The sequence below is a fragment of the Poecilia reticulata genome, chromosome 23 (assembly GCF_904066995.2).
Source record: "Poecilia reticulata chromosome 23, P_reticulata-male-v2, whole genome shotgun sequence".
NCBI classification, from domain to species: Eukaryota; Metazoa; Chordata; class Actinopteri; order Cyprinodontiformes; family Poeciliidae; genus Poecilia; species Poecilia reticulata.
Genome location: NC_088852.1, coordinates 10,918,228 through 10,944,502, shown reverse-complemented (window position 1 = coordinate 10,944,502; position 26,275 = coordinate 10,918,228). Strand labels below are relative to the sequence as shown.

The 26,275-nt window shown below is 41.2% G+C and overlaps 2 protein-coding genes across 3 annotated transcripts in view; one reads left to right on the top strand and one right to left on the bottom strand.

The window, feature by feature from the left end:
- Positions 1–26,275, top strand: part of pphln1 (periphilin 1) — a 77,599-nt gene that overhangs the window by 13,255 nt on the left and 38,069 nt on the right. The window lies entirely within an intron of this gene.
- On the bottom strand, positions 19,400–26,155 carry gxylt1b (glucoside xylosyltransferase 1b). Of its 2 annotated transcripts, none has more exons than XM_008400987.3 (7): positions 25,831–26,155; positions 24,807–25,017; positions 24,593–24,724; positions 24,253–24,504; positions 24,040–24,163; positions 23,737–23,909; positions 19,400–21,308 (listed from the first exon to the last, which is right to left on the bottom strand). In XM_008400987.3, exons 1-7 carry the CDS (start codon positions 26,022–26,024, stop codon positions 21,147–21,149), a joined length of 1,248 nt encoding a protein of 415 aa, XP_008399209.1. In that variant the 5' UTR covers positions 26,025–26,155; the 3' UTR covers positions 19,400–21,146. The 2 variants fall into 2 exon arrangements, with proteins under 2 accessions (XP_008399209.1, XP_008399208.1); XM_008400986.3 differs by having other exon boundaries at positions 25,822–26,153.

Here is a 26,275-nt window from a genome sequence, read left to right as displayed (position 1 = left end):
AAGCGGATGTTTGTCTTTCACAGATATATGGTTAAAGTTTGTCGACTCGCTTCGCTTGCTTTCTTCTGCTGTCTTAACAGCGTGTCCATTAATGCATCACAATAACTCTGCCTGACGAGCGGCGAACGTCCAATCATGGAGAAGGACTCGGCGTAGCTGCCAAGGAACGATCCTAAAGGCCTGCTAATTGAGATTCATGACTCCAAATACCAATCAGATAAAGTGATTAAGGCCTCGCTTGTCCACATCTTTAAATTTGCAGCTTCCCCTCCCAGAGCATCATCCTCTGATAGTTCATGTCTCATCATTTCATTATTAATCTCGTCTTTGTTTTGGAGCTGTGTTGCTCCCAGGAGAGCTCCGAGTTGATGCAATTAGAAGCTGTAATTACTTCTCTGTAGAGCTGTAGATCTCAACAATCTATATCTGAGTGTCTGCTCCAATCACACAAGGAAGGGACTGGTGACTCTGCGAGCGTTTGGATGCCGATTGCTGGGTTTTTTTTTTAAATGTATACGTACAAAAATACATTCAGACACGAAACATAAAAAGGCAAAGACTGTAATCCCTGCCAGGCTCTGTCAAAGTCTGGTAATTCACTGTAAAACATCCAAGATGTCTTTTGATTTTTGTCGCTTCACTCGCCGTTGCAACGTGCTGTCAGACACTCAGGAAACCATCTGCAGCGTCCTTCAGACACTTGCGATGCCTTCACTTATTCTCCAACGGTTCCCAATCCAGACGTTGCAGCACCTTGCCAAAATGAAATATTTTCACATAACTAGTCTACCCATCAATCAAATTATGTCCAAATCCAAATCTGTATATAAACCAAATGATGGTCAGATATATTTTCTTGTCACTACAAATCTATTTCTTTTTGTATCTTGACTACAACCTGAGTTGGGACACAATTTACAAATAAGTTTTAATAAACTTATAGAGTAGCTACCTGCAGCTCCCTGCAGTTATTATAAGACTTTGATTTTAAGGTTACCATATTTTCCGCACTATAAGGCGCACCGGATTATAAGGCGCACCTTCAATGAATGGCCTATTTTAAAACTTTTTTCATATGTAAGGCGCATAGAAAAGACACTTCAGTTTGGGTTGCCAATTTGTTCCATACTCTACTATTACACATGCACGTTTGTAAAGAAGTGGTCCCTGAGTACTTTATATAGTAGTCTGCCCCAGTCATTGTTTCACTCACGATGTTGGTGTTGCAATATTGTGCCCAACTGCTTTAACACAGACCAACCGACACGCTGCCGCTGCAGTCTCTGTCTCTCTTCCCCCGACCCTCCGCCCCCCCGGCTTTAAATGTATTATCAAACTTTATTAACAAACCAGCATTCTGACAACTATCCCAGCATGCACCACACACTTCTTCTTCTACGGGGGAAAATGAAGTCGGCGGCTGCTTACCGTAGTTGCTAGACCTTTTGTGGCTCAATATTGGTCCATATTTGAGGCGCACCGTATTATAAGACGCACTGTCGGCTTTTGGGGACATTGAAGGGTTTAGGTGCGCCTTATAGTGCAGAAAATACTGTACTTAAGTTCACTGAGTTGTAAGACAGATCTTTCCACGGTGGACAAGCTTTAAATGTGGAACCTGGAAAAAGCAGTGCAGATAGCGAGGTAGGATAATACAAGGACGGGAAGTAGGGCACAAAGAACGGAAGAAAGGGAGATAGAAAGGAGAAGAGAGGACAGGAGAGCAGAAGGAAGAAGAGTTGCATGACGCAAGGGATGAGTGTATGAAAGACCAACACAATGAAAGGAGAAAAGAGAAGGATGAATGGCACTAGGAACGAAGAAGGAAAGGGATAAAAAAAAAGCAAATGAACTACGGCTACGAAGTAGGACGTGTGTGAAAAGGGGACGAAGAGAAGGGAGGAACAAGAAGGACACATTAAGACAATAATAGGGAGTTGAACTCCAGAAATATTTTTAGTTTCATACTCCCATACTTATCCAGACTTGGAGGGAACAATGAAATCAAATTCCATATTTTTGTAGACTTTATAGAAACCCCGTGAGCTGAGAATCAGTTCACCAGGATTTGGAGAAGATAAGTTGCTCATATTGTCAATTGAGCTAATTGAGACATGGCTACACACCGAGATGGAAGGATAAAGAAAAAACTGTCACATGGACGTCCATAACTGAGGTTCGATGGTGGACCATTAGGAATCTGAGCAATAACCGATCTGCGATAACGTCCTCAAGGTCATCCTGAATGATAACTTCTTAATGTCTCTACAGTGACACCCTCCGTTCTCTGGCTATCCAATGAGAGGATCTCGTGTTCAGAAGGATTAATTAATTAGGAGGTTAATAACTCGAAATGCTAAATTAATTTAAGATCCACTGCAAAACCCTCCAATAAAATGTGTGTTACTGGGTTGGACAGAGTTCAGCCATTAGCCTAATGTTCCTCAAGATAGATGGAGACTCCCCACCCCTCACCCCAAACTCCCGCACTTTTTCATTTTCTTCTTTGGTGAGATTCAATTTATGATTTAATTAAAATTTCGCTTCGAAAAGACGCTCTGGACTGAGCCCGTTTTCAACTAAGTTGTCGGCCAAAAAATGGAAACTTGGAGACGATCATAAATGACGCACGCCCAGCAGTAGATTGTCAAAGCCTAATGAAAATAATAATAATAATTACATTTATAAATATCATATTTGTGTGCTTTTTCTTCCCCCAAAGGGGAACGTAAAAACAAACACCATCCTAACGTAGAGGATGTTGGCAACTTCCAATCGTAACTCACAGTAAAGTGACAGTAAAATTGTGTTTTCAAAGTGTTTCATTCTGTTCTGATTGAGTGTCACCATAAAAAAAAAAAAAAAAAGACTCTCCCCGCAAGTGGGAGTCCTATTTCAGCCGTCATCCAGTTATGATAGCCAGCGCTGATTAAAACCTTAAATTTTGATAACGGCTGATGCGTAGTTTCGGCCCTGAGATTAAGCTGTCACCGCAGAGCAAGGCCGCGTGCGTGAGTGATACCAGCCGCTTTAAAATTTGTCGACGCGTTTTTGGCGTCTAATGGGTTCGACGCTGGCAGATCAAACAAGCAGAAACTAATTTATTACCAGATGTTCATAACGCGCTGCAGTACGTCTTCGGGTCAAATTTATCCGCACGTCCTAAAAGAACAGAGTACTCGGACCACGTGGAGTGAATAAAGCGTGTTGCTGGGGTGGAGCCTCACTCCCCATCTGATCAAGTGCAAATTAAAACGGTCTAAAGAAATAGAAGGGCCAGCAATGCATCAAATCTGGGACAAACACTTAATCTTACACGTAGCAATTAATTGATCATGAAAGGTAAATAGTCTGTGCATAAATCACTGTCCTAATCTTGCTGATTTCTTCAAACGCCCTATAGAGTGACTCCACTTTGCTGTTGGAAGAAGGAATAAATTAAACCTCTTGACGGAGGTAACGGCTGCGATCAGTTGCATGTTGTTTTAGCAGTGGTCACGAGAAGCCCGGGATAGGAAGGCCGAAAGGATGGTGGAGCAAATGCCATCCGATTCGAGGGGAGGATTAAATGCTAGTAGCAGTGAAGATTGATAGGTGCTATGAGGACTTTGAAGCAGAGGATGTAAACAAAGTTGAGTATGCCGAAGCGCAGAGGGGTAATGGCGGTCAACTTCAAACTAATGTGGAAAATAAAAATCAAGCAGTCTGATGGAGACTTGCCAACATAAGCTTTAAAGGGGAAAAAAACATTTTGGTCTGGCAGGAGACATGATCTTATACTTCACTTCCTCCTCCACCTTCACACAGCCTGAATCCATCTTTGAGGGGCATGATTATGATTTTTCTAATTATATGCCTTGTCAGATTTCCTTTCGTTAGGAAGCGTCGTTAGTCCGGCGCGATGCTTATCGGTGACTGATCTGAACCGTCAGCCTCATATCCTGCCTCGCTTCCTCCACTCGGAACAACGGGGAGAGCAAAAGCTCGATAAACACCGCTGATAAGCACCCACCGGGCTGCCGTAGCCTGGAACGCAGCCAGGGGTTGTTGTTCTCATCAATGTCATTTAACAACCACAAAGCAGCCGGCGATGGAACACGTCTGACGGTAAATCTTCATGCTGTGTCGCCTCAACTCCGGCTGCAAACGGCTTTTCACGGAGACGCATCATTAAAATGTGACGCGCTCATGTGTGTTATGAGCATGATCTAATGAAAAATGCTCACAACCTGTTCACTTAATGAACATTTCAAAACCTTCGTTTGGTGACAAAGACTTTTGGCGGAAAATGCCCCCCCCCCCGCTGACGGGGTTTTGCGCTCTGAAATAACAGAATCACACTGCTGCCCTTCCGTCGTGGTTTTTTGAAAGTAGACATTTTGCTTTGCTTTAGCAGAGCTTTTCGGGCTTCACATGTGTGGCCAGGCAGATCAATAGGCTCACTATAAAACGAACCCAAGTGTGAATTAACACACCGGGGAGCAACACAGCAGCGCAAGATCCATTGGGGTGTAATTTGGACAAACACACTTCTGCTGCCTGAGTGCTGCTGCTGCATGAGTAGACAAGTAGTTAGTGGTGTAATTTAATACAACAGGTTTTTTGTGTTGGAAAGTGTTTTAAAAGCAGTATTTAAGCATATTTTATATACGGTGGATCCCCCGGTGTTCACTGGGATTAGCTATTTTAGCTATTCACGGTAATCACTAAAATCTACAAATTCCTCATCTAAAACACTTCATATTAATACCTTAATGTGAATTAATATAAACCATCTTAGCATTATCTTAGAAGCCAACATCTACAGTCGTCCTCATTTCCGCTCTTTTACTTCAGGTCACCACCAAGGAAAATGAACGCCACTCAGAGGATGTGAGAGTAGAATAGCACAATAAAATCCCCCTCCCCAATCTGTTGTTGCACCCTGCTGATCAGCTGGCTTAACAAAAGCTAATGCTTTTTTTTTTTTAATGAAGTCAACTGTTGGGAATGGCGTTAAAATTATGACTCCTGCTAGTGTGAAAGTGGTAAAAAGATTCGAACAATTGTTTTTTTTGTTGTTGTTTTTATGTTTTTGAGGACAGTTATAATACTAACAGATTATTACGATGATTCATGCCTAAATAGCACTTTAGTAAAAAATAACCTTTAAAACATTAAGGGATGCTACTGTGAGTTTCGCTTCACATTTTTTACTTCAGCTAATATGAACCAGCTTATGCTATCAAGTGTATATGTAACAAAAAAAAAATGCCGGTTTTAGCAGTATTTCAGTTTTTTTTATGTAATAATTTTTCATTTCCACAACAGAACAATTCAAAAATTAACATTTTTAGGTACATTTTGCTACAGCAAACACTTGATGGCAGACGTTGGTGCCGATTTTGGCACAACCAGTTTGTTAGCTATCCACTAAGTCTATCTTTGATATTAAAATTTCTATTTTGAAAAAGCAAAAGCAGAAGAAATTTGCATGACAGGATTTTTTTTCTTTTTATTTTTTTTACAGCACTACATGTTGAAAAAAGCTGACTTTTGCTTAAAGCACATTCTGCAAAAATATAATGAAAAATAATTTAGCGGTCTACTGGCTGGTATACTGCAGAATCAGGTTGGACCTAGAAACCGCTATTGCTTTGTAGTTCTAAAAAAGTTAATGTATATTTTTTAAAAAACTGTTTAAATTGATGAGCTACTCTGGATGTAAATTTGCGTTCAAGCTGTTACTCAAGCCCCATGCTTTAATAACTCAACAGTCTCTCTTAATGGATTTTTTTTTTTTTGCATTTAATTGCTGCTACGATTGGAAGAAAACTTGCTAAATTGCCAAAAATATTAACAAAATGTTTAACAGCGCTTTTTAAATGTGTTGCTCGTAGGTGGTAGCTTTATGTGAGCGGTGTACCCCGCAGGCATAAAAAAAAAAAAAATCCTGCAACTGACCTCCCGCTGCACACTGATCACATACCGCCCGAAGTCTCTCTGGCATTGTGGAATATTTATAATTAAAGATAAAGCTGATGGTTGCCTGGGTAAGCATGAGCTCAGATAAAATTACATCCCCAAACTTCCTTTATTGCAGGATATAAATATGGAAAGCGTCTTGGGCAAACACACAATGGAGTCTTTAGAGCCTAAACATGTGTGAGCACAAACAGACCTGTGTGTTGACGCAAATACATACACAGATGAGACGTGTCGCGAGAAACGACACACTTGCAAACACACACAAACGTACGCACGCAGACAATAGCCTCCAACTCCCCTCCAGCCTGGCAGGTAATTGCTGTCTACGGGGGGACAGGTGCCTCTACAATGGAGCGCCAGTGTCCAGACAGGCTCTATTCTCTGCCACTGTAATTACCTAATTGAAAAGCCCACAAGGGAAGGGAGAGGGGATGTGTGTGTGCGTGTGTGTGCGTGTGTGTGCGTGTGTGTGCATGTATGCGTGTGTGTGTGTGCGTGTGTGTGCGTGAGAGAGAGAAAAAAGGTGTGTTTAGAAGAGCGTAAGAAGTGGGGAAAGGAGAAGATAAGCTTACAATGAAACCTCCCAGCCATCCCCTTGCGCTCGCACACACACACGCACACATGCACACACACTTCGAGTGACTATGAAAGCACATCTGCTTTCTATGACATTTGTTTGCACAAATGGATAAATACGCACATGACCACACACACACACACAGGGAGCCTGACATCTTTTCGGAGTTGTCTCACTCCGGGGGCCAATATCTGCAGAGCGGACGGCAAGGGCAGTAACGGGGAATCTATTGTTGTGCTATGAGGATAAAAAAAAAAAAAAAAGGAAAGAAAAGGAAACGGGGGGGAGAGGAAGCAGAGGAGGGGCCCGGAGAGGCAGAAGTATCAAAGCAGCAGGTTCACTCATTTCTGATGACAGATTCTCCCATCTCAGCAGCCTCTTTGCTTTGGCTTCAAGTTTCTTTCACATCTGTAGAGCAGCTAGAGCACCGGTGATGCAAGAGTGTGTTTGTGTATGTACACACATATGCATATTGAAAGACACATGCATGCAAATTTACACCTGACCCATCCACTTGTCTACAATGACTCACAAGAACGTAGATGGCTGGGAAGTTCTGCTGTTTGCTTCCACTTTCTGTTCGGTTGCATCGTGTCGTTTCTGAGTTCGAAGCCCTGACCCAGTCATCATGAACGCTAAGCTCCCTCCGTGGCTCTGTAATGACAAACCAACTGTCACTGTCTGTTTGGCTGAAAGGTGTGGCTTAAGTAGGGGATTAGTGGTGCAGCATGGGCAGCTGCCCAGGGTGGCATTAAAAAGGGGGTGGGCATGAACACCAGCTCTCTCTGAAATGAAAAAGAAGCATTTTTAATGTTGACGTTGCACTCTAAATGAGATAAGAGATGAAAATGTTTCACTAAAACCGAAACAGGCTTGTGATCGTTTAGTCCAGCTTCAGGTACAGATGCAAAGGGGTCACAGAGGAGTCAGAGGGAGAGGATAGAGTTAAGTTAAGGGAGGATTCGAGGAATGATTGTGAACCTGTGGTGTGAATTTTAAAGGTCAGGCCTGGAGGGGGTGAAGTGACACAAAAAAGAAATGTTTTTTCTCTGAGAACAAAATTAGTTTATCAATGAAAATGGCATCGAAATTGGTCTACAAAAGAAGACAGAAAGTTTCCTTTGACGGAAAAGGAGGATAAAACAAAAACTCTTTAGGAAATTGCCAAGGGAAGTAAACTCAGTGAGGGGGGGCCATCCAACTCAACCGCTGAGGGTAAGGCAACAGGAAAAGACGGGGGGGAAAAAAAACAGCAAGAGAGAGACAGACGGCAACAAACAATAAAAAAAAAAAAGAAAAAAAATCCTGGCATGCCGTCAAGCTGGCACCGAGTCTTGGAAAAATACAACTCAGGAACAGAAATATCTTCAGAAAGGTACATGGAGAGACAAAACAAAAAAATACAAACTCTAGATGAGAGACACAGAAAGATAATGGCATACAGAGAGCGGATGAGACGAATACAGGGGGAAATGTACGATTGTAATCCTGTCACTCTGGGCCAACAGCACCATAATGGTCCCCCAAGTGAGTTGCAAGTTTAAGTTTCATCAAAAGGTAAAGTTTTATGAGTAAAGTGGACTTTTGGCTTTTAAACCCGAACTGGGAGCTGGTCTTACAGGAAAATGGCTTGTTAGGGAAAAACTTTGTCCCCTGTTAAATTCTTCTTCTTTTTTATCAGTTCTTGGAGCCTCAAATAATCCCACTGGCCAAGAATAGTGTTAGATAACACAGAAGGTGTTGAAGATATAGCAGAGCTTTGAACTTTGGTAGTAAAATAATAAAGTGTTAAAAATAAGAAAAGATTATCAGCTTACTTTAGTCATTGTCTGGGGGAATTGTGGCTCTGCAGCTCAATGACTGACCCTCTAACATATTTCTATTCAAAAAAACTATAGTCCATGAGAATCAGCAGACAACACATAGTCACTAATTTATGGTACTTGCTTCCTGATTTTAAGAGGTTTTGTTGCTAACATGTATCTGTAGGACACTCGTAGCTTGAAGGTAACATGAAGGAAGGTCTGTCCTTTTTCCCCACTTGCATGTTTTCCTGTTTATCAGATACGGCTCGTCAAAACACACCCGACCTTTTCCAACCTTAATTTTGTTGCATCTCTGCAACCCGACATACTCGAAAGTACTTAACTTTGTGCTTCATGTGCTTGGAAATGTTTGTCGCATTGTAACAACCTGATTTCCAAACACGAACGGATTGTGGAGTGGAGTAAGGCAGAGCGGCTTAAGTCCTTGACGCCAGCAATTCTCGCAAAACGTGATGAGAATCTGAGTTTTTTGAAAACACTGCATTTCTCCAAGTAAAGATCCCAAATACTCTCTGATCAATGTGCAAATTAGTTTTTTTGTGTGTGTGTGTGTGTGTTTAGAGTAGCACGGAAAAGTTCTTCTGCAGATCAGGATGAGAAATTGGGTCAGAGACTAAAGCAGAAGAGGCAGCATGGGGTAGAATGAAAACTTAAGGCTTTGGCAGACATCAGAGGGAGGACGGCAAACGCTGATCTTCTTCCGGAGCTGGATGGGCATCGCCTGGCACGGCTTCTCGTGGCATTTGCGGTGGAGAGAGCCTGTCAAACATGCACAGTAAACAGTCGGCGGAGGTAAATAAAGCAATCTGCTTGTGACGACAGTCGATTCCTCTGTCTGTCTTTGCGCTGAAAGAAAAACGCTGCAGCAAATTCAGTTTCAGTTGGGAGCAAAGTCGCGCTTTCTGTCTCTCCGGGAATCAGACCTTCCCCCGGAGTTGCAAACATGTATAAAATGAGTACAGAACATGGCATCCTGCTTGTTGCGAGGCGAAGGAGGGGGTTGTTTGGGCCTCTCATCTCCTGCAGCTTTGTGACATGCAGACCCTATTACAGCATGTAAATGACCCCCCCCGCTGTGCGATCTCGAGGTATACAGTGTGACAAACATGCTCGCATTTGCAGAGGTGTGTGTGAGTTGCGTGTCCTTTACCCGAGCCTGTATGAGGCTTGTGCTGTCAGAAATTGGGCAGGTGTCATGTTTCTCTTTTCTTTCTTTCTTTCTTTTTTTATGGGAAACATGAAAGTGCACATGGGGAAAAAAACAAACACTACAAATACTGCTTATACACCGAGTTCGCTGAGTGAAATGGTTTCATCGCGGGTTGATTGGTAATTTATTGTCTTATAGGCCAGAAGTGAGTCATTAAAACCTTATTTGAGTTCGAGGAACAATTGGATCTCAAGCAGAGCTGCTATTCTCCTAATTAATATTATTTTTATGAAATAATGACAGTGTGATGAAACCATGGAGACCAGTCTGTATTTGTTTTTTCTTGTCTTTCTATAAACGTTTAGAATTTTTTTTATTTTATTGTATCATTGCAGCATTATTCTAAGAGGAAAGTTGCTATATATTAGCTATTTAAAAGGATTTTAAACAGCTCCACTGCCTTGTAGTACCTATTAATTTTCTTGACATGAAAATGGAGGCAACCACCATGATCTATCAGCCTGAACACAACCGGACAGGAAAAGTAGTAGAAATTGTAATAGATAGCTGTTGAATTGATCATCAAAAGCCGTGAGATGTTGTTAGAACCGAATGATTGCCATTTACTTTGGATCTGAAAGGAAAGCGCGTGTTCTTTTTGCTATATCTTAACACTAATGCAGTAATGGGAACATTTCCACCTTAATATTAAAGCAGCCTGATGAGGCTGCACTCATCCACCTGTAATTCACCACAGAGAGGAAGTCTGTTTCTCTAAAAGGACCTCTCTTTTTCTCTGTGGTTGTTTTTGTGCCATGAATGGGACCATCTTTGCGACAGTGGTGGCTTTACACCGAGCCATCAAAGAACACATTACATGTTTGCTCCCCCTACCAAAAAAAAAAAAAAAGAGAGCGAGAGAGAGAAAAGCCTGTTTCTCTTTTTCCTTTTGATGATATAATTTTGAGAGCTCAACTCTGTTTTCAGTCAGCCTCCGAAAGATCGAGCTCCGAAGCCACAAAGCACCTTAATTGCTGTATCGGCTATGACAGCCTCTTTCTTTCATCACTAACACTCTCCATCAACCTTTTCTCCGTCCTCCCACTACTCGCTCATCCTTGCTCTCCACTGACAATGCCGAAAAATGGCCAACCTCACCTGGATTCCACCCCCTTCACATTATTTCTTCCTTTTGTCCGTCACAAACACACACACACACACACACGCACCTACACACTTGCGTTCAGCAGTTGTACAACGTTCCCGTTTTTATTTTTATTTTTTCAAGCATCTTCCACTCGACCCGCTCCGAGAGCTGGAGGTCACGTATTTATTTTAGTTTCTCTCGCAGCGGGAAAAGAGACGGCACAAAAGAAATCCAATCTGAGTAATTTATCACAATATAAAAACATGTGGTTTCAGGGAAATTAAACCTTGGAAGATGAACTATTGAAAATTGGGCTCCGTTCAGCCCCTTCCCCCCACCCGAGGGGACCCGGAGTGCTACACGTTGCTTTAAAAGCGCACAGGTCAATAAAGGTAATTGATAAGCTTTCATATGGATATATAGTGATGAATGGGGGACGTTTATGGCGTAATGAATCAAACTAACTCTGGAGCCATAAATGGACAACGGTATGCCGTGCCATAACGGGAATAAGCATAAACTCATCTGCTGTAGTCAATGGGATATCAGAGACAGGGCACCTATAGGGGGGCTGTGTTATTGGTCCATCACTTACACTTTATGAGCGGCTTGGAGCCGAGGCGCAAGGAGTGTTGAATTGGGTGGCCTAGTCATAGATTATCGGCGAAGTCATTGATCTGTCAGAGACAGTTTTTGAAAGATGGCATCAGGCTTCAGCCTAGAACTTTTACAGGGCCAATAGAACATGTTGTTTTACCAAGAAACAGGCAGAAAAAAAAAATAGTTTTGCTTTAAAAGTGGAATTATGCACTTCATTTACAATACCATGCAAAAGATACCTTTCTCGCATATTTGTGATGAAATGAGTGAAGTGAATTTGTATTACTAAAAATTCTTAATGATATTTTGGTTTAAGCCATTGTAACACATGATTATAGTTTGAGCTTTACTAGGGCTGCACAATACAAGGCAAATGTGTAAGGAAATGGCAACCAATCATGATCGTCTCTTAATGAAGTCATTCCACTGTGGCATTTGCTGCATGTTTAGGATTGTTACGCTGCTGGAAGGTCAATCTCCAATAGTAACCTGTATTTGGTTCCAACCGGGGTGAAAGTAGTTTTAAATTCTTGGGGGTACTATGACAAAAAATAAATAAAAAATAAACAAATAAATATACATATTAGAGATGTGCCGATCTTTGGAGAAGTCAAAGGGTGGAATGGAGAATGTCCTTGTGGTCACGGATCATTTCTCACGGTACGCACAGGCATACCCCACTAAAGATCAAAAGGCCAACACAATGGCCAGGGTGCTGTGGAGAAACTTCTTCTGCCGGTTTGGGCTTCCTGCTAAGTTGCACACCGACCAGGGACGCAACTTCGAAAGTGCTGTAGTGAAGGAGCTGTGCAAATGTATGGGCATCACTAAAACCCATACAACCCCCTACCACCCACAGGGCAATGGCATCACTGAGCGGTTCAACTGCACGCTCATGAATATGCTAGGGACATTAGAGCCACATCTGAAACCTCGGTGGCACGAGCACTTAGATGGAGTGACACACGCGTATAACTGTTCACGGCATGACTCTACCGGGTATACGCCATACTTTCTGATGTTCGGCAGACATCCAAGACTCCCAGTTGACATTATCTTTGGGCTCCAGACTGCTAATGAACCAGGAGAATACAGTGCATATGTGCAGAGGCTTCATGACTGTCTGTCACAGGCATACGCTCAAGCAAACTGGACCTTTCACCAAGCCAAAAGTCAACAGAAAAAGTACTATGACCAGAAGGCAAAGGGTCAGATTTTCAACCAAGGGGACAGAGTCCTAGTCGAGGTCTGCCATATAGAGGGGCGGCAAAAACAAGGGGACAAGTGGGAGTCGCAACCTTACATTGTGGTGAAAAAGCAACCCAATATATCTATCTGTGTATGTGGTGCGACCAGAAAACGGCGATACTGAGAGGATGGTCCACCAGAACCTTCTGACACAATGTATGTTCCTACCAGTAGACCAGGAAGAGGCAGGCACAGCAGAAGTGATAATGGAGAACACAGGGGATATGACAGAACAAACCTCTGGAGTGACCGTGCAGGGGATGGAGGACTCAGAGCCCGAAAAAATGTAAGAGAGATGGAGGACTCAGAGCCCGAAAAGTTGGAGGAAAATGTGGAGGAAGTTGCAGGCGAGACAACAAGTAAACGGGTGTTCACTCCTTCCTGAAGTGGAAGGAGTGAACATGCCAGACAGAAAATATAAAGGATGGAAAGAACATGAACAGATGGGGTCATCATTTCAGTCACTGGACCCAGTGCTCAGAGAAGGAACATGCAGAGGAATCAATCCCGACCAAAGAGATTTTCCTGTGAGTCACAAGTAGTGGAAAGACAAGACACTCAACAGAAGATAAAAAGAGGACGGAAGCTGTGAGAGAAAGCTAAAGCCAGAAAAGCAATAAACACTTAGAAAATTCCACTTAATGGAGTATATGCTGGCCATTGACATACCACACAGTCTTTTTATGTATTTATTGATCTATTTATTTATTCATTCATTGTTGTTTTGTATTTAGTCTGATGACTGGGACGCCATCAATTAAACAATGGGTGGATGTAGAACAGTGCTTGAAATATGTTAGCGCAAGTCACCGAAATGTTGGATTTGTTCTTTGGGTTGTGGAAGTTGGTAAAGTGTGTCCATTGAAGAACACCGTACTTGGTGTCTGTTACTGTGCCCTGGCAATACAACGGTCAGTATTTGCTCTGAATTCTAAAGGCAAAGCCGCTGCGCTGGCGGGTGGTCCGAATAAATGGTGCCAACCACAATTTCAACTGCCGTGTGTCAGATTCCTGTCTCGTTTCCTTCCGACAAAAACCTTAAGAACACACAACGCAGAGTCCAAGGAACAGCGAGGACTCATCTCACACGGATATTGTTACATATATATATATATATATATATATATATATATATATATATATATCTGAAAAATGTTAATGTTCTTAGTCATGTAGTTAGTAAAACTTCTGTTAACTTGTTTTTGCACTGGACCTATGTTTGACATATTGTATACTGTACCCCTTTCTGCTTTGAGATGATCTCTCTCTTAATTTACATTTTATGTAAACAAGGACAAAGATGACAGTGATACAACAATAAATATCTTGAAGTAAGCGTTGTGCTGCTTGTCTTTTTTTCTTTTATACGTTGCACCAGAATCAGAACAAATGTTTTTCTGAAATGGTTAGAAATTCCACAAATCACAATTTCAGCTAAAACTCAAAACAAACCACAACAATGTTCTCTGGCATCTATTTCTACTGTCTAACGGCCACAGTTATCACGGTTGCTGGAGGTTCTTGTTGTTCAGTGTCCTAAGGGTCACTGACAAAGACACGCATTGATGCACACATACTTAAGATCAATTTCTATCTGTTGTGTCCCACTAGCCTGAAAAAAACCAGCTCTTTGAGTTACACTATGCTTCATACACAGAATCTAGACTCTCGGCTATTGAGAAATGATTGCCTAATTAATGGTTTTAATATACCATTGTCAAACAAAACGTAATATTTAAACATTAAAATCCATGTTTTAATCCCTTCTGAAGTCCGTCATGGCGCCTCGAATGATTAAGTGACACAGTTGCAAAAAGTTAATAGTTTGAGTCATGCACAACAGATTTGACCGTTTCCATAGCAACGATCAGAAGCAAGATATTCCCCCACAACTACAGTGAGCTCATTGTAGCTATGACCTCATCTATGACATAGATCAAAGAACATCTGAGGTTATGAATGCTTGGATCTCAAAACAGGAGGTTATATCCAAGCAACACTTTGATTGTTAACACCGTTTTGAGCAAAGATTTTGATAATGGAAAAAATTGCATTCACCACCTTGTTTTTTCCAATTACCTTTGGCGCAGGATATTTAGTCACCACAGGAGTGAGGAAGCTTTGTAATAAGCTAATTCCTGGGGTGATATTTGATACCAGTAGCTATAAGGATGAGTCAATGGAGTACGATGAAATTGACTCTTGCCTTTTCAACCCTTCCCCGGCTGGGGAGTCTGAAACACCGGCCTCTGCTCTGATGATGGCGGCATTGGAAGAATGGAGCCACCAAAAGAGATCTGCCCTAGGGAATGTCGAAGAGACCGTTGAGTCTGAAACTGCAACCTCTGCTCTGATGATAGCAGCATTAAATCACTGGACCCGTCGAAAGAGATCTGCCCCAGGGAACAATTTCTCTAATCTCAAAAAACAAACTTTCCCGGCTGGGGAAGTTTGTAGTAAAAAGGAGACCGTTGAGTCTAGAAGCTCAACCTCTGCTTTGACGAAAGCGGCATTAGAACACCGGACCCATGAAGAGAGATTTGTCCTAGGGGACGATCTTTCGTCAGAGGAAACTTCCTCTGACGTTTTCTTTGAAGAGACGGGTCCTGACTACCGGACCTTAACTTGTGAGCTGCATCCCTACGATGTTCGACATCTGATAATACCAGAATTTCCTGCCAAAAGAGCTGACAATCACAGGGCTAAACATCACACCAAACGTCACTCTAGAAAGTCTTGCTGTTCGTTATCTTGAGTGTGACAGATGCATGTTACATCTGTCACACTCCTCCTGATTTTTGGTATGGAGATCTTAGTCAGCATGTTTTTTCCCCTGGGTTTTAGCAATGGCTATCTGATTTGAGTCGACATACTTGTTGCCCCCCATCTTAGTGCCTGTACGTTGGGGTTCACCCCGGTGAAAGAGAGGGTAGTCTCCCTCTGCCTACAGGTGGGGGGACGGGTTCTGACTGTGCTTACGGGCCGAACAACGGTTCAGATTACCCACCCTTCTTGGAGTCCTTGGAAGGGGTACTGGAGAGTGCCTCTCCTGGGGACTCCCTTGTTCTTCTGGGGGGCTTCAATGCTGACATGGGTAATGACAGTGAGACCTGGAGGGGCGTGGTTGGGAGAAACGGGCCCCCCAATCTGAACCCGAGTGGTGTTCTGTTGTTGGACTTCTGTGCTCATCACAGATTGTCCATAACAAACACCATGTCCAGGCATAAGGGTGTCCATATGTGCACTTAGCACCAGGACACCCCAGACGCAGTTTGATTATCGACTTTGTCATCATTTCGTCGGATCTGTGGCCTTATGTCTTGGACACTGACGTGAAGATAGGTGCGGAGCTGTCCACTGACCACTACCTGGTAGTGAGTTGGCTCCGGTGGTGGGGGAGGATGCCGGTCAGACCTGGCAGGTCCAAGCGTATTATGAGGGTCTGCTGGGAAAGTCTGGCAGTCTCCTGTCAGTCTGAGCTTTAACTCCCATCTCCGGCAGAACTTTGAACACGTTCTGGGGGAGGTGAGATACATTGAGTCTGAGTCAACCATGTTCCGTGTCTCCATTGTCGAGGCGGCTTATCGAAACTGTGACCGCAAGGTTGTCGGTGCCTGTCGCGGCGGCAATCCTCAAACCTGTTGGTGGACACCTTCGGTGAGGGATGCTGTCAGGCTGAAGAAGGAGTCCTATCGGGCTTTTTTGGCCTGTGGGACTCCAGAAGCAGCTGATGGGTACCGGCAGTCGAAGTGGCATGCGGCTCAGGTGGTTGCTGAGGCAAAAAACTCGGGCATGGGAGGAGTTTGGAGAGGCCATGGAAAAAGACTTCCGCACGGCTTCAAGGCAATTCTGGTCCATCATCCGGAGTTTCAGGAGGGGGAAGCAGTACAGCACCAACACTGTTTATAGTGTCGCTGCAGCATCTTGTTGCAAACCTTGAAGGATCTTAGCTTCCTCCAGTCTGCTCTGTCCCTTTGTATAGATGCTTCACTGTTGCGTCTCAGTCCAGTCTGTTGTCCAGATGAACACCGAGGTGTTTATATTCTTCAACCACCTCCACTTCTTCTCCCATGATGGAAATGAGGTATGATTTGATCCTGTTCCTCCTGAAATCAACAATCATCTCCTTTGTTCTCTGGTGCTCCAGCTTCCTGGCCACAGTCTGAATTCATGACTGTTAGGTAAACTGGTCTCTAAATTCTCCTTAGGTGTCAATAAAATTAAATTTCACAAATAAAATATCAAAAATAAAACATTAGGGCTGCATAGTTGGTAGAACTGTTGCCTTGCAGCAGTAAAGTCTTGTGTTTGAATCCTGGCCTGGGTTCTTTATGCATGGGGTTTGCATGTTATCCATGTGCATGATGGGTTCTCTCCGGGTGCTCCGGCTTCCTCCCTGCACAAAAAGATTTTGTGCACATTAGATAATAGATGGATGATGGAAAACATTTTAGTCTTGTTTATAATTATTATTATTATTAGTAGTAGTAATAATAATAATAATAATAATAATATGAATATTAATATATTAGTATGTTAATCAACATACAATTAATTGTATATGATTAATATACTTAGTAATATATTGCCAAGTACTATACTAAAATTATTATATTAATCAATTATTGTTAATTATATTATTATTATTCATATTGATAGTAGTAATAATATAATAAATTTATTATAATTTCATATTATTGCTATTGTTTTTTTATAATAGTAGTAATAATAATATTCCCACAAAAGAACTGAATATTCAGTCTATTACTGTTATGTTTATGTACTATTGTTATGTTTTTATGGCTTGATGTTTATTTTGTGATTATTAATAAGTGATCAATGTGATAGATTAGCTACTGCAGCTATTAGCTCTTTAAACACCTGCTGTACTGATGATCTATCAGAGTTGGTGTTTAAGTCGCCTTTTATTTTCTAACTGAACTAAAACACAATTCCACACCACATCTAGATCTTAAGGTTGTCAAAGTCAAGCTAGCATAACTGAACTACTTCCCGCTCCCTCCATATTTTTTTCTTAATCAACTTTTTCCTGACCTGTTTATAAAAGCACTGCATCCCTTTGACTTTTATCAGGAGTACATTTAAAATTGAGTGTGTTATATTGACAACCTAATAGTGAAGTACTTCATTAAAGCTTTGCTTTTTAAAGATTTTATATGTTTTGTTAAATATGGAGTTATTTTGTCCTCTAATTCTATAAAAACATTTTGATAAATGAATTACAAGAGCTTACAGGCTACAAGTGCAATTAATTCAGTTATAGATCCAGATAACCACTTCACATTCGGAAAAATAAATGTATTTTTCTACAGAAACGAATAATTAATCCCAGGTCTTCAGTCAAAACATCTAGCTACATATTTTCCTGGTTAATTTTAAACTTTTTAAATCTAATTTAACTCTCTGTATTAAGCCTATTTATCATACATACATTTTATATATATATATATATATATATATATATATATATATATATATATATATATATATATATATTTTTTTTTTGTTTGTTTGTTTTGTTTTCAGGCCTGATATTTATTTTGCGATCATTAATAAGCCTCCCTGAACACAGCGGTGGTTGATTAGTTAATTTTAAACTCCTGCTCTGCTAGTTATTTTGGCATGGAACCGAAACGCACAGAATTCCGCAACACTTTGCTGAAACAATAATCACTGAGATTATTATTGTTATTGGGTCATTAATTTGAGCACGTTTTGTTGATTTTTGTTGTTTTTTTAATAAAGTTACGAACGTTTTAAGTCAGTCAGAGGACGTGCTGGTCTCAGTCTCCTGGCGGTGTTCAGTTTGTCACCTAAATGCCGAGATCGACTCAAAACGTTCCGCGATCGACGTGTTGCAGTCCTGCTCTATAAGCACGAACAGTTCAGAAACAATATGAAATGGAAAAAAAGTTATTAACTGATTAAGTCGTGTTTTAGATTGTTCTTGATAAACTAATCAAGATTAGTGGGTGTACTCACGGCTGCACAGTGAACCCATTGATTTTTTTTTCCAGCTGACAGCTGCTCATCTCTCTTGCAGGTACTGCGTACCCCCGCTAAATCTTTTAGGGGTACGCAGTACCCTGCCGTACCCCCTTACTTTCACCCCTGGTTCCAACCCTCATCCAACCAACTCTGACCAGGCTCCCAGTCCCGACTACAGAAAAACGGAGACGGCTACCGTTTTTCACAGGGAGCATGGTGTGTTCAGAATTGGTTTTCAACCACTATAGAGGTCTCTGCAGCAGTGTCTCTGATTATGGTCTTTTTGCCCATTCTGCAAGCTTAGGTTGACTGTATGTGCTCCATGAGATTAAAGTTCCAAAAGTGCTTTCCAAAACTGTACCATTGATGTGTCTGGTGGTCCCCTTGGCCTTCATGATGCTAATGTTCCCTCACTGTTCTCCAAAACCTTCACATAAATAAGATTTATATTGAAAATAAACAAGGAGATAAATACTTTACTTTTTATGGATGCATGTAAAAAACAAAACCAAAAAACAAAATTATGACTAGTGATTTTCTTTATGGATGCATGTAAAAAACAAAACCAAAAAAAAAATCATGACTAGTTTCCTTTCACCTTACAATTATCTAAAATATGATGTTGGTCTACCACATAAAATTTGAATAAAGTCCTTCAAAGCTCATGGATTTTATTCAATTAAATGTGAAGCAACAAAATTTCAAGGATGATGAATATTTTGCAGGGCGGTATGCCTTCTTAATTTAACTTAATCTGAAAATAGGTTTCATTAATGACCGCTAATAAACGTTTGAAAAATGCTTCCCCCTGGTGGCCACATAAAGTACTGTCGAAATATATATATATATATATATATATATACACACACACACAATTTTTAAAAAATGTTCTTTAATGAAATCCCAAAAATCAGCAACATTGAATAAGACACATTTAACTCCTTACAACATGAAATACATTCAGTGGTGCACAAACTTTCATTACAGACGCAAGTCTTTGGTATCAGAAGTGGGTTGTTCACACATTCAAGTCTTCTTTTTTTACACCTGAATGCTATTCAACACATTATTTAAAAAACACATTATTAACACAAGAGCTATGATTTTTTTTTAACTGTAAAAAAGAAATCACATTGCAAAAGAAAACTTTGAAGGGGTAGAATTTCCATTTTGGTACTTTACCCACATTTTCAGCATATAAAGATATATTTATATATATGTATATAAACATCTGATTTGGTAATGTGACACCAACAAGTAAAGAGCTGCTAAATGTTTAAACATTTTCAACGTACAGTCACTTTTACTAAGACATTCTTTAAGAAACATCGTATTTAAGTTTGGCACGTCAGGATCATCTGTCCCTGATACCAGCCCTAGACTTCAATACATAATTAAAATCAATTTATAAGCAGTAAAATAACAGTTTTATCAGTATTATCTGGTTTACATTATTCCAACAGCGAAGCACTTAACTCACTTGTAAAACGGTGTTCCAGATACTAAAGTCTCTCTTATCCATTTTCCTCAAGGCAGAGTTTTTACAAGACAGTCTTAAGCATCTCCAACATCGATTATTTAGTTTAAGAAAGCTACTGTAATATTCTAACAGTGGGTCACTGGAAGTGCGAGTAGCTTAACCGTTTATCTTTTAAACATGCAACTGACTCCACAGCTGCAGTCCTCAATAAATTCCTGTTTTGGTCCATTTTAATGCTAATTAATTTTGAAGTGAGAGGCTAATGCTTGCATGTTTACTCTGATAATGACAGCTTTGAGTATCATAAATTTGAATTAGTGTTTCAGCCGCTGTCCCTAGCTCTTTCTTCAACTTGAATAGCCGTCTACGTAGCATAGCGGGCAAATCAGCTCAAGACGGAGTCGGATTGCGAGTTGAAGCTACTTTTTGTCAACACTGGAAACCACAGACAAGTTAAAGCAACAAAAAAGTCTGCATGGCCTACAGTGCAGTTTGGCCAGATGTGTACATGAAAATAAGCTAAGAATTTGAACAATTTTCTGGATCTGGTATCGGGAGTTAAGTTTTATCTGGGCTTCTGACACCAACTCTGAGTCCTGGAGTCAGGAGGTTCCCAGTTTAAGTAATTTCTGAACATTATAAAAAAGAAAAAGGAAAGAAAAAAAAAGTGGTCCATTGCACACTGATATCAAAACCTTTTATCCACTTCTCCAGTGGTTACAACTTCCTTTTAATAAAAGTTCAATAAATTCTCCAATATTCCAATGCCTTTCTTCTTCTTCTTCTTCTTCTTCTTAGTTTTTACACTTTCAATCAGATTTAGAACTAAAAGTACATCAAGAAGATTTCCATTTCCTTCACGGAAGAGGCTTGCTACATCAAAGAATGCTTTTGAAATGTCAATTTTTCCAACACTGTCACTAAAACAAATACTGGATTAGATAACTATACATCTGTAACATATGATCTGGACTGTGTGGTTTCACTGGTTTTTCGCCATACTCTGGCTGGCCTTCGGAGCTTCATGGAGCTGTTCTCCAACAGAATGTCAAAGCTTCACTGCATCATCATCACCTGTTATCACAAAGTTGTGTGATTTGAGAGTTCTGTCAGCGCCTTACAACTCAACTTTACCGTAGACGTCATCGTCCATGTGGAGTTTTCCTGTTTATGTTTTCCAGACTGAGCGCTAGTCTCTTGGTAAAGAGCGCATTGGATTTGCCGCAGTAGGTGTGAGTCGTCTTCAGTAGTTCCTCCGTCAAAGGATCCAACAAAGAAGCGACCGGGTCCGATCCAAAAGAATACTGGAAAGACAAAAGAATGCGGTTGTTGTATGGTTCGAGGCAAAGTCGTGTCCTTCGGGGCCCGTAAACGTGACTGGTAATCCTGGCTAAACATAAACCGCTCTACACCGTCGGTCTCCGGGTAATTCTATAGGCTTAGTGTCCAGTAATAACCAGAGATGGCAGTAGAGGTTTCACGATTTCCCAATAATGAAGGGCTCTTTACAATGCTCCGAGGAAATCAAAGGGGAATTAACATTTTTTATGCCAGCTCATTTGCTTGCGCTCGGGCTCCTAGATATTGGGTCGCAAAGAGATCGGCATTTTTTACGAGCCCGAAGCCAGACAGGCCCGTCGCTCATAAAGTTGCATTTACAGTTGGTGTTATTGATTTTTGTGTGGCTGTCCGTGCCTGGAATCGCGCTCCAAATGCACATTTAACAGCTGCTTTTCAGACTTCTTGCTAACGAAGGGAGGGGAAAGAGGGCTGTGTTGCACACAACAAGTAGGGATGCATCAGCATGTCTTAAAGTTGATTAATTTAAACCTTTGGCTTTATTATTATTATTATTATTATTGCTAACATTCATGAATGTCACGACTTGGTCAAGGTAATGTTGGCCAGCAGTGACGCCACGCTACAGAAAATCAACACTCTTTTCATTTGTTGGAATGACAACATTGAAATGCTACCAGTGATATTAACTGCATTGCTATGTCCTTATTTGTAAATCATTCTGGATAAAAGGGTAAAACTAAACATGGTTGAACGGTTAGAGTGGAAACTTGGACCAAACTTGAGATGGATGGAACTACAGATCGATGACGGAGGGAGGAAAGTAGATATTGACGGATACATGAACACATTTGGAAACATTTCTCTGTTGTCGAGCAGGAACTCTGTAATGATGTTCTTCCACCACTTTCTGATCAATTATGAGGTGCAAAAATAATTTAAAAATGCGCCACTGCATCTAAACAAACTGAAATGGATTAAATGGCCTGTCCAGACATTTTAACCACACAGAAGATTAACCAATTTGCTCAGATCCTCCTGGCAAATCAGAGTTGATCACAAATCTATATTAAAAAAAAAAGAAGCATTGTTTGGAGTGGGGAAAAAAATGTGCAAGTGAACAGCCGGTAGTACATGTGTCCAGTAGTGTCATTGATCCCATCCTATAAAGCTTACAGTCTTAACTCCAGGCTATGGGTAAGGTATGGATAAACCATCAGTTTGATCTACGTTCAATGGGAAAGCAATGAGACTCGCAGTGTTGATGGCTTCATTAAGTAAATGCCACTTGTGTCGTCGATATCATTAAACAGCGGGTAAGCAACCCATAAACATCCTCATGGGGGAAATTAGCTTTCAATCCGAGCATCTGCCGAAGATGAAGATTGGTGTTTTTCCTGCACGAGGCAATTGCGAACTCTAAAGCCCTTTTGCTCTTTGGGGTCAGCAGCAATCCAAAATCTCATCCCGGAGAGAGAGGCAGGAGGTGGCAGAGGACAGCAGCTGGGTCACCGAGGGTGGAAATGGCTTTCATCAGTTGTCGAGCTAAATTAAACCAACAAGACTTAGAGCGGCCTTGTCAAATCCGCTCTTTAAACTTTGATGTACCCAGGAGACTTTTTTCCTTTTTGTTTTTTTTTTTACAAGAGAGGCACTTTTTTTTCTGAAGGAAGGCAAACTTGGAATAGAAAAACACTCTAGTAACTGTTTGCAATCTACATTAGTTGTATTTAGAATTTTATCATTGACTTTTTGTGAAAACAATAGAAATTATGATGAAAAAACTATTTAGTACTACTTTTTTTAAAAATGGTATAAAACATTTCCATTTGAAATGGGGTTCTTAAAGAAGTTCGACTAATATCACTAATCTGCACACATTAACTACATTAGATAATTTTTTAATTTACTGATATTTGTTGATTCTCTTGTGGAACAGTTAAGAAAATAGTAAAAATAACATTTACAATAAAACTCCCGGTTTTTTAATCATTAATTGAAATTTGAGATGATAAATCCAAATTTTTATAAGAATTTTTTCACAATAAATAAACGATACAATAAATGTCCACCCCTCCTCAAGTACGGTGATATGTTTGTCTGACACTATAAAGATATTTCTATGATTTCTTTTCCATATAGGTAATACGTTAATTGAATTAGCTGTTTTATCTAGACCAACTTTAAAATAAGTGTTATACAACCTAGAAATGCAAGGTTAGTTGGTAAATACCTCAAGATATGAAATCTAGTGATCTGAATTGAAACAAAGTATGAAATCGAGCAAAAGAATCTACTGGGGGATCTGAAGCGCACAGGAAACCGTCTTTGATCTAGAAAATACTGTAAAACGCAACTTCCGAATCAACACAGAAATGCAAAATAAAACCTGTTCATTGGCAATCTCAGGCCCTTGATGACAACTATACAAACCTTTTTTATTGCCTCGTAAACGGCTCTGAAAGCCGGTTGTTTGTGGTCGTGGTAAACCCCTCTGTTTCCGTGCAAGACGTAGATGCCGTCCTCCTCAGCTGAGGCACAGTTACTGCCGTATATGCAATGATCAGGGCGATAGTTCCACTTGCATGGAAACTCCAGCAGAAACTCTGAGAGCAGGTGGACAGAAAAAATAGAGGTAACACTCACTGGTTAAATCTATGTTCAATTTTGAAGCTTTTAATTAAAATGTGTCATCTTAAAGTGCAGAATCCGTACCATAAGGATGTGCACGCTTACCAGGATTATGATGAAAAATAATATTGAGAAGGTCCTGGTCTCCCCAGGTTATATTCAATTTGTATTTCTGAAGGAGAGGCATCAGCAGCTCCTCCCAGCGCAGTCCCACTCGGGTCATATCGTTCTATCGACACAAGCGAGCATTTTCAGAAGTTCGTGGACATCAGACACAGGAGAATGGGGCCCTCTTGTGGTCAAAAGAAGGAAGCTCACCTTAAAAAAGGTGCTTCTCATCCTTGTCATGTTCATAAGCATGACCCCAGAGTTGATACCCGTCCTGCCGTAGAAAGGGTGCCTTGCAAAGCGGCTGTACCAGGCGATGCGGGGCTCCTCGTGTTCGGGGGACATGGCCGCCAGCTGGGAAGGACTAAACTGGGACAGGAAGTCCCATAAGCCATCTACGGGCTGAAGGAAGAGGATGTCGGAGTCGACATACACGATCGAGTCGATGTCCTTTAAGATCAGCTATAAAATGACAAATCACAAATCCCAAAACAAAGATGTTGACCTCAAGGTTGCTCCAAGTAAATATTTACTTCTCTGAGCAACTCACGGGTAGGAAGAGCCTCTGAGAGGCGCAAGGTTTAAAGAGCTTCTTCCACTCGCCGGCGTTCTCGCTGGGGAAGCTGATGGAGTACACGGTGTAGTTGAACCTCGAGCGGAACGAATCGGGCCACGACTCCAGCTGAAACGCATCGGTACAAAGTGCTGACGACGAGCAGTGGGAAAAGGAAAATTCCCCGATAGTAACACGGAACGTAACTCACAGTCCCCACGAAGCTGGCGTGGAGCTGATCTTCAGCGAAGACGTGCAGGTAGAGGCGCTTGACGCTGAAAAGCACCACGGATTTGATCATGGTGAGGGTCTCCTCCAGCCTCTCCCCGCAGGCCACCACGGCCAGGTGCATGGGGGGCTCGGGTCTCCTCTGAACACCACTCCCCGCACCTTCTACCCGCCCACTTTGACGCATGATATACCTGAGGGGAAAGACTTGAGCTTTATATTGCAGAAAGGTGTTCTAAAAAGAGTATACTATTATATTATTTCTGTTAGTTTTTTGTTTTTTTTTGCTTGTCCACAAAAAAAGGTCAAATATGGCGACATGGAGAAAGAACCCTGATCTGATGAGACCGAAATTGAACATGTTGGCCGACATGCAAAACCCCTACGTGTGACTGAAAACTAACATGTCCACTGAAATCACCATCCCCATAATGAAACATGGTGGTGGCAGCATCATGGTATCTCATGGAGGCTCTCTATCCAACCTGGCTGAATGGGCAAGACGAGCAAAAAGAACGGACAAGATTTTCCCTCTAGATCTGCAGATGTCCTCCCAAAAAACATGCTTTTCAGATTTCTTTGTTTGATTTCACTTGAAAACCACGCTTTGTAGTTTGACTAGTCTGTCAATAAAGATCAATAAATTACATAAAAAATTAATGATTTCTGAATTAATTCTGACTTAAAGAACAATAACAGCGACCCCTAAAGGCCTGTATAAATATAACACTAGTGGTCTTACACAAAATAATGGGTGCAGTAAAAATGTCTGAAACACATTCAGTATGTAAGATGTAAATATTACAAAAAGTCGTTTCTTTAAAATATTGATCAAGTTGATGTTTCTGCAACTGTTGCATACTAGTGCTTAATCACTGCCACATTCCTATGCATCTCTCGGATTGAACTTTTGGATCTCAAACTACGCTTTCAAACATGCAATTTGAACACGTTTTTAAATGTTGCCCACGTAATTCCCAAATAATACACCGAACTACCTATTGTACCAGTGCGGTTTCTGGGGCCCGACTCTGACCGCGGACCCCCGCCTGCCTCCGGTGCCTCTCTGTGGGATGAAAGCCCTCCTCGCTCCGTGTCCTCCGGCCGAGACGTCCGTGTTAAACAGCTTGCTGTAAACATACAAGCCCGAAAACACAGCGAACACCGTGCACAACAGCAGTGCACGTATGTAACGCCGCATTATGATGTTCGAAAACGCATCTCGGAACTAAAGTCATGACATAGAAACTAACGTTTTCTGATTTTGGCTAGCCGTGAAGTTAGACCACTTGCTGTAGCGCTTCCTGTTGCGCTTTAGAAAATAAGACCCTTTTGACTGAATCGAACGAAGACAATGTCGCCCTCTGGTGGTAATCTTGAAGATCAACAACGACCTCCACAAGCATTTTAAGCTAAGCTGTTCTAATTTAATCGTTTATTTCATGAAGCATT

What these genes read in the sequence shown, in the direction of transcription:
- gxylt1b (XM_008400986.3), bottom strand. Translation starts at nt 26,024, where the DNA reads ATGCGGCGTTACATACGTGCACTGCTGTTGTGCACGGTGTTCGCTGTG. An exon ending in CTCAGAGGCTCTTCCTACCC is followed by an intron (nt 24,505 to 24,592) that starts GTGAGTTGCTCA and finishes GTCATTTTATAG; the next exon opens with CTGATCTTAAAGGACATCGA. An exon ending in TTTACGAGGCAATAAAAAAG is followed by an intron (nt 21,309 to 23,736) that starts GTTTGTATAGTT and finishes TTGTCTTTCCAG; the next exon opens with TATTCTTTTGGATCGGACCC.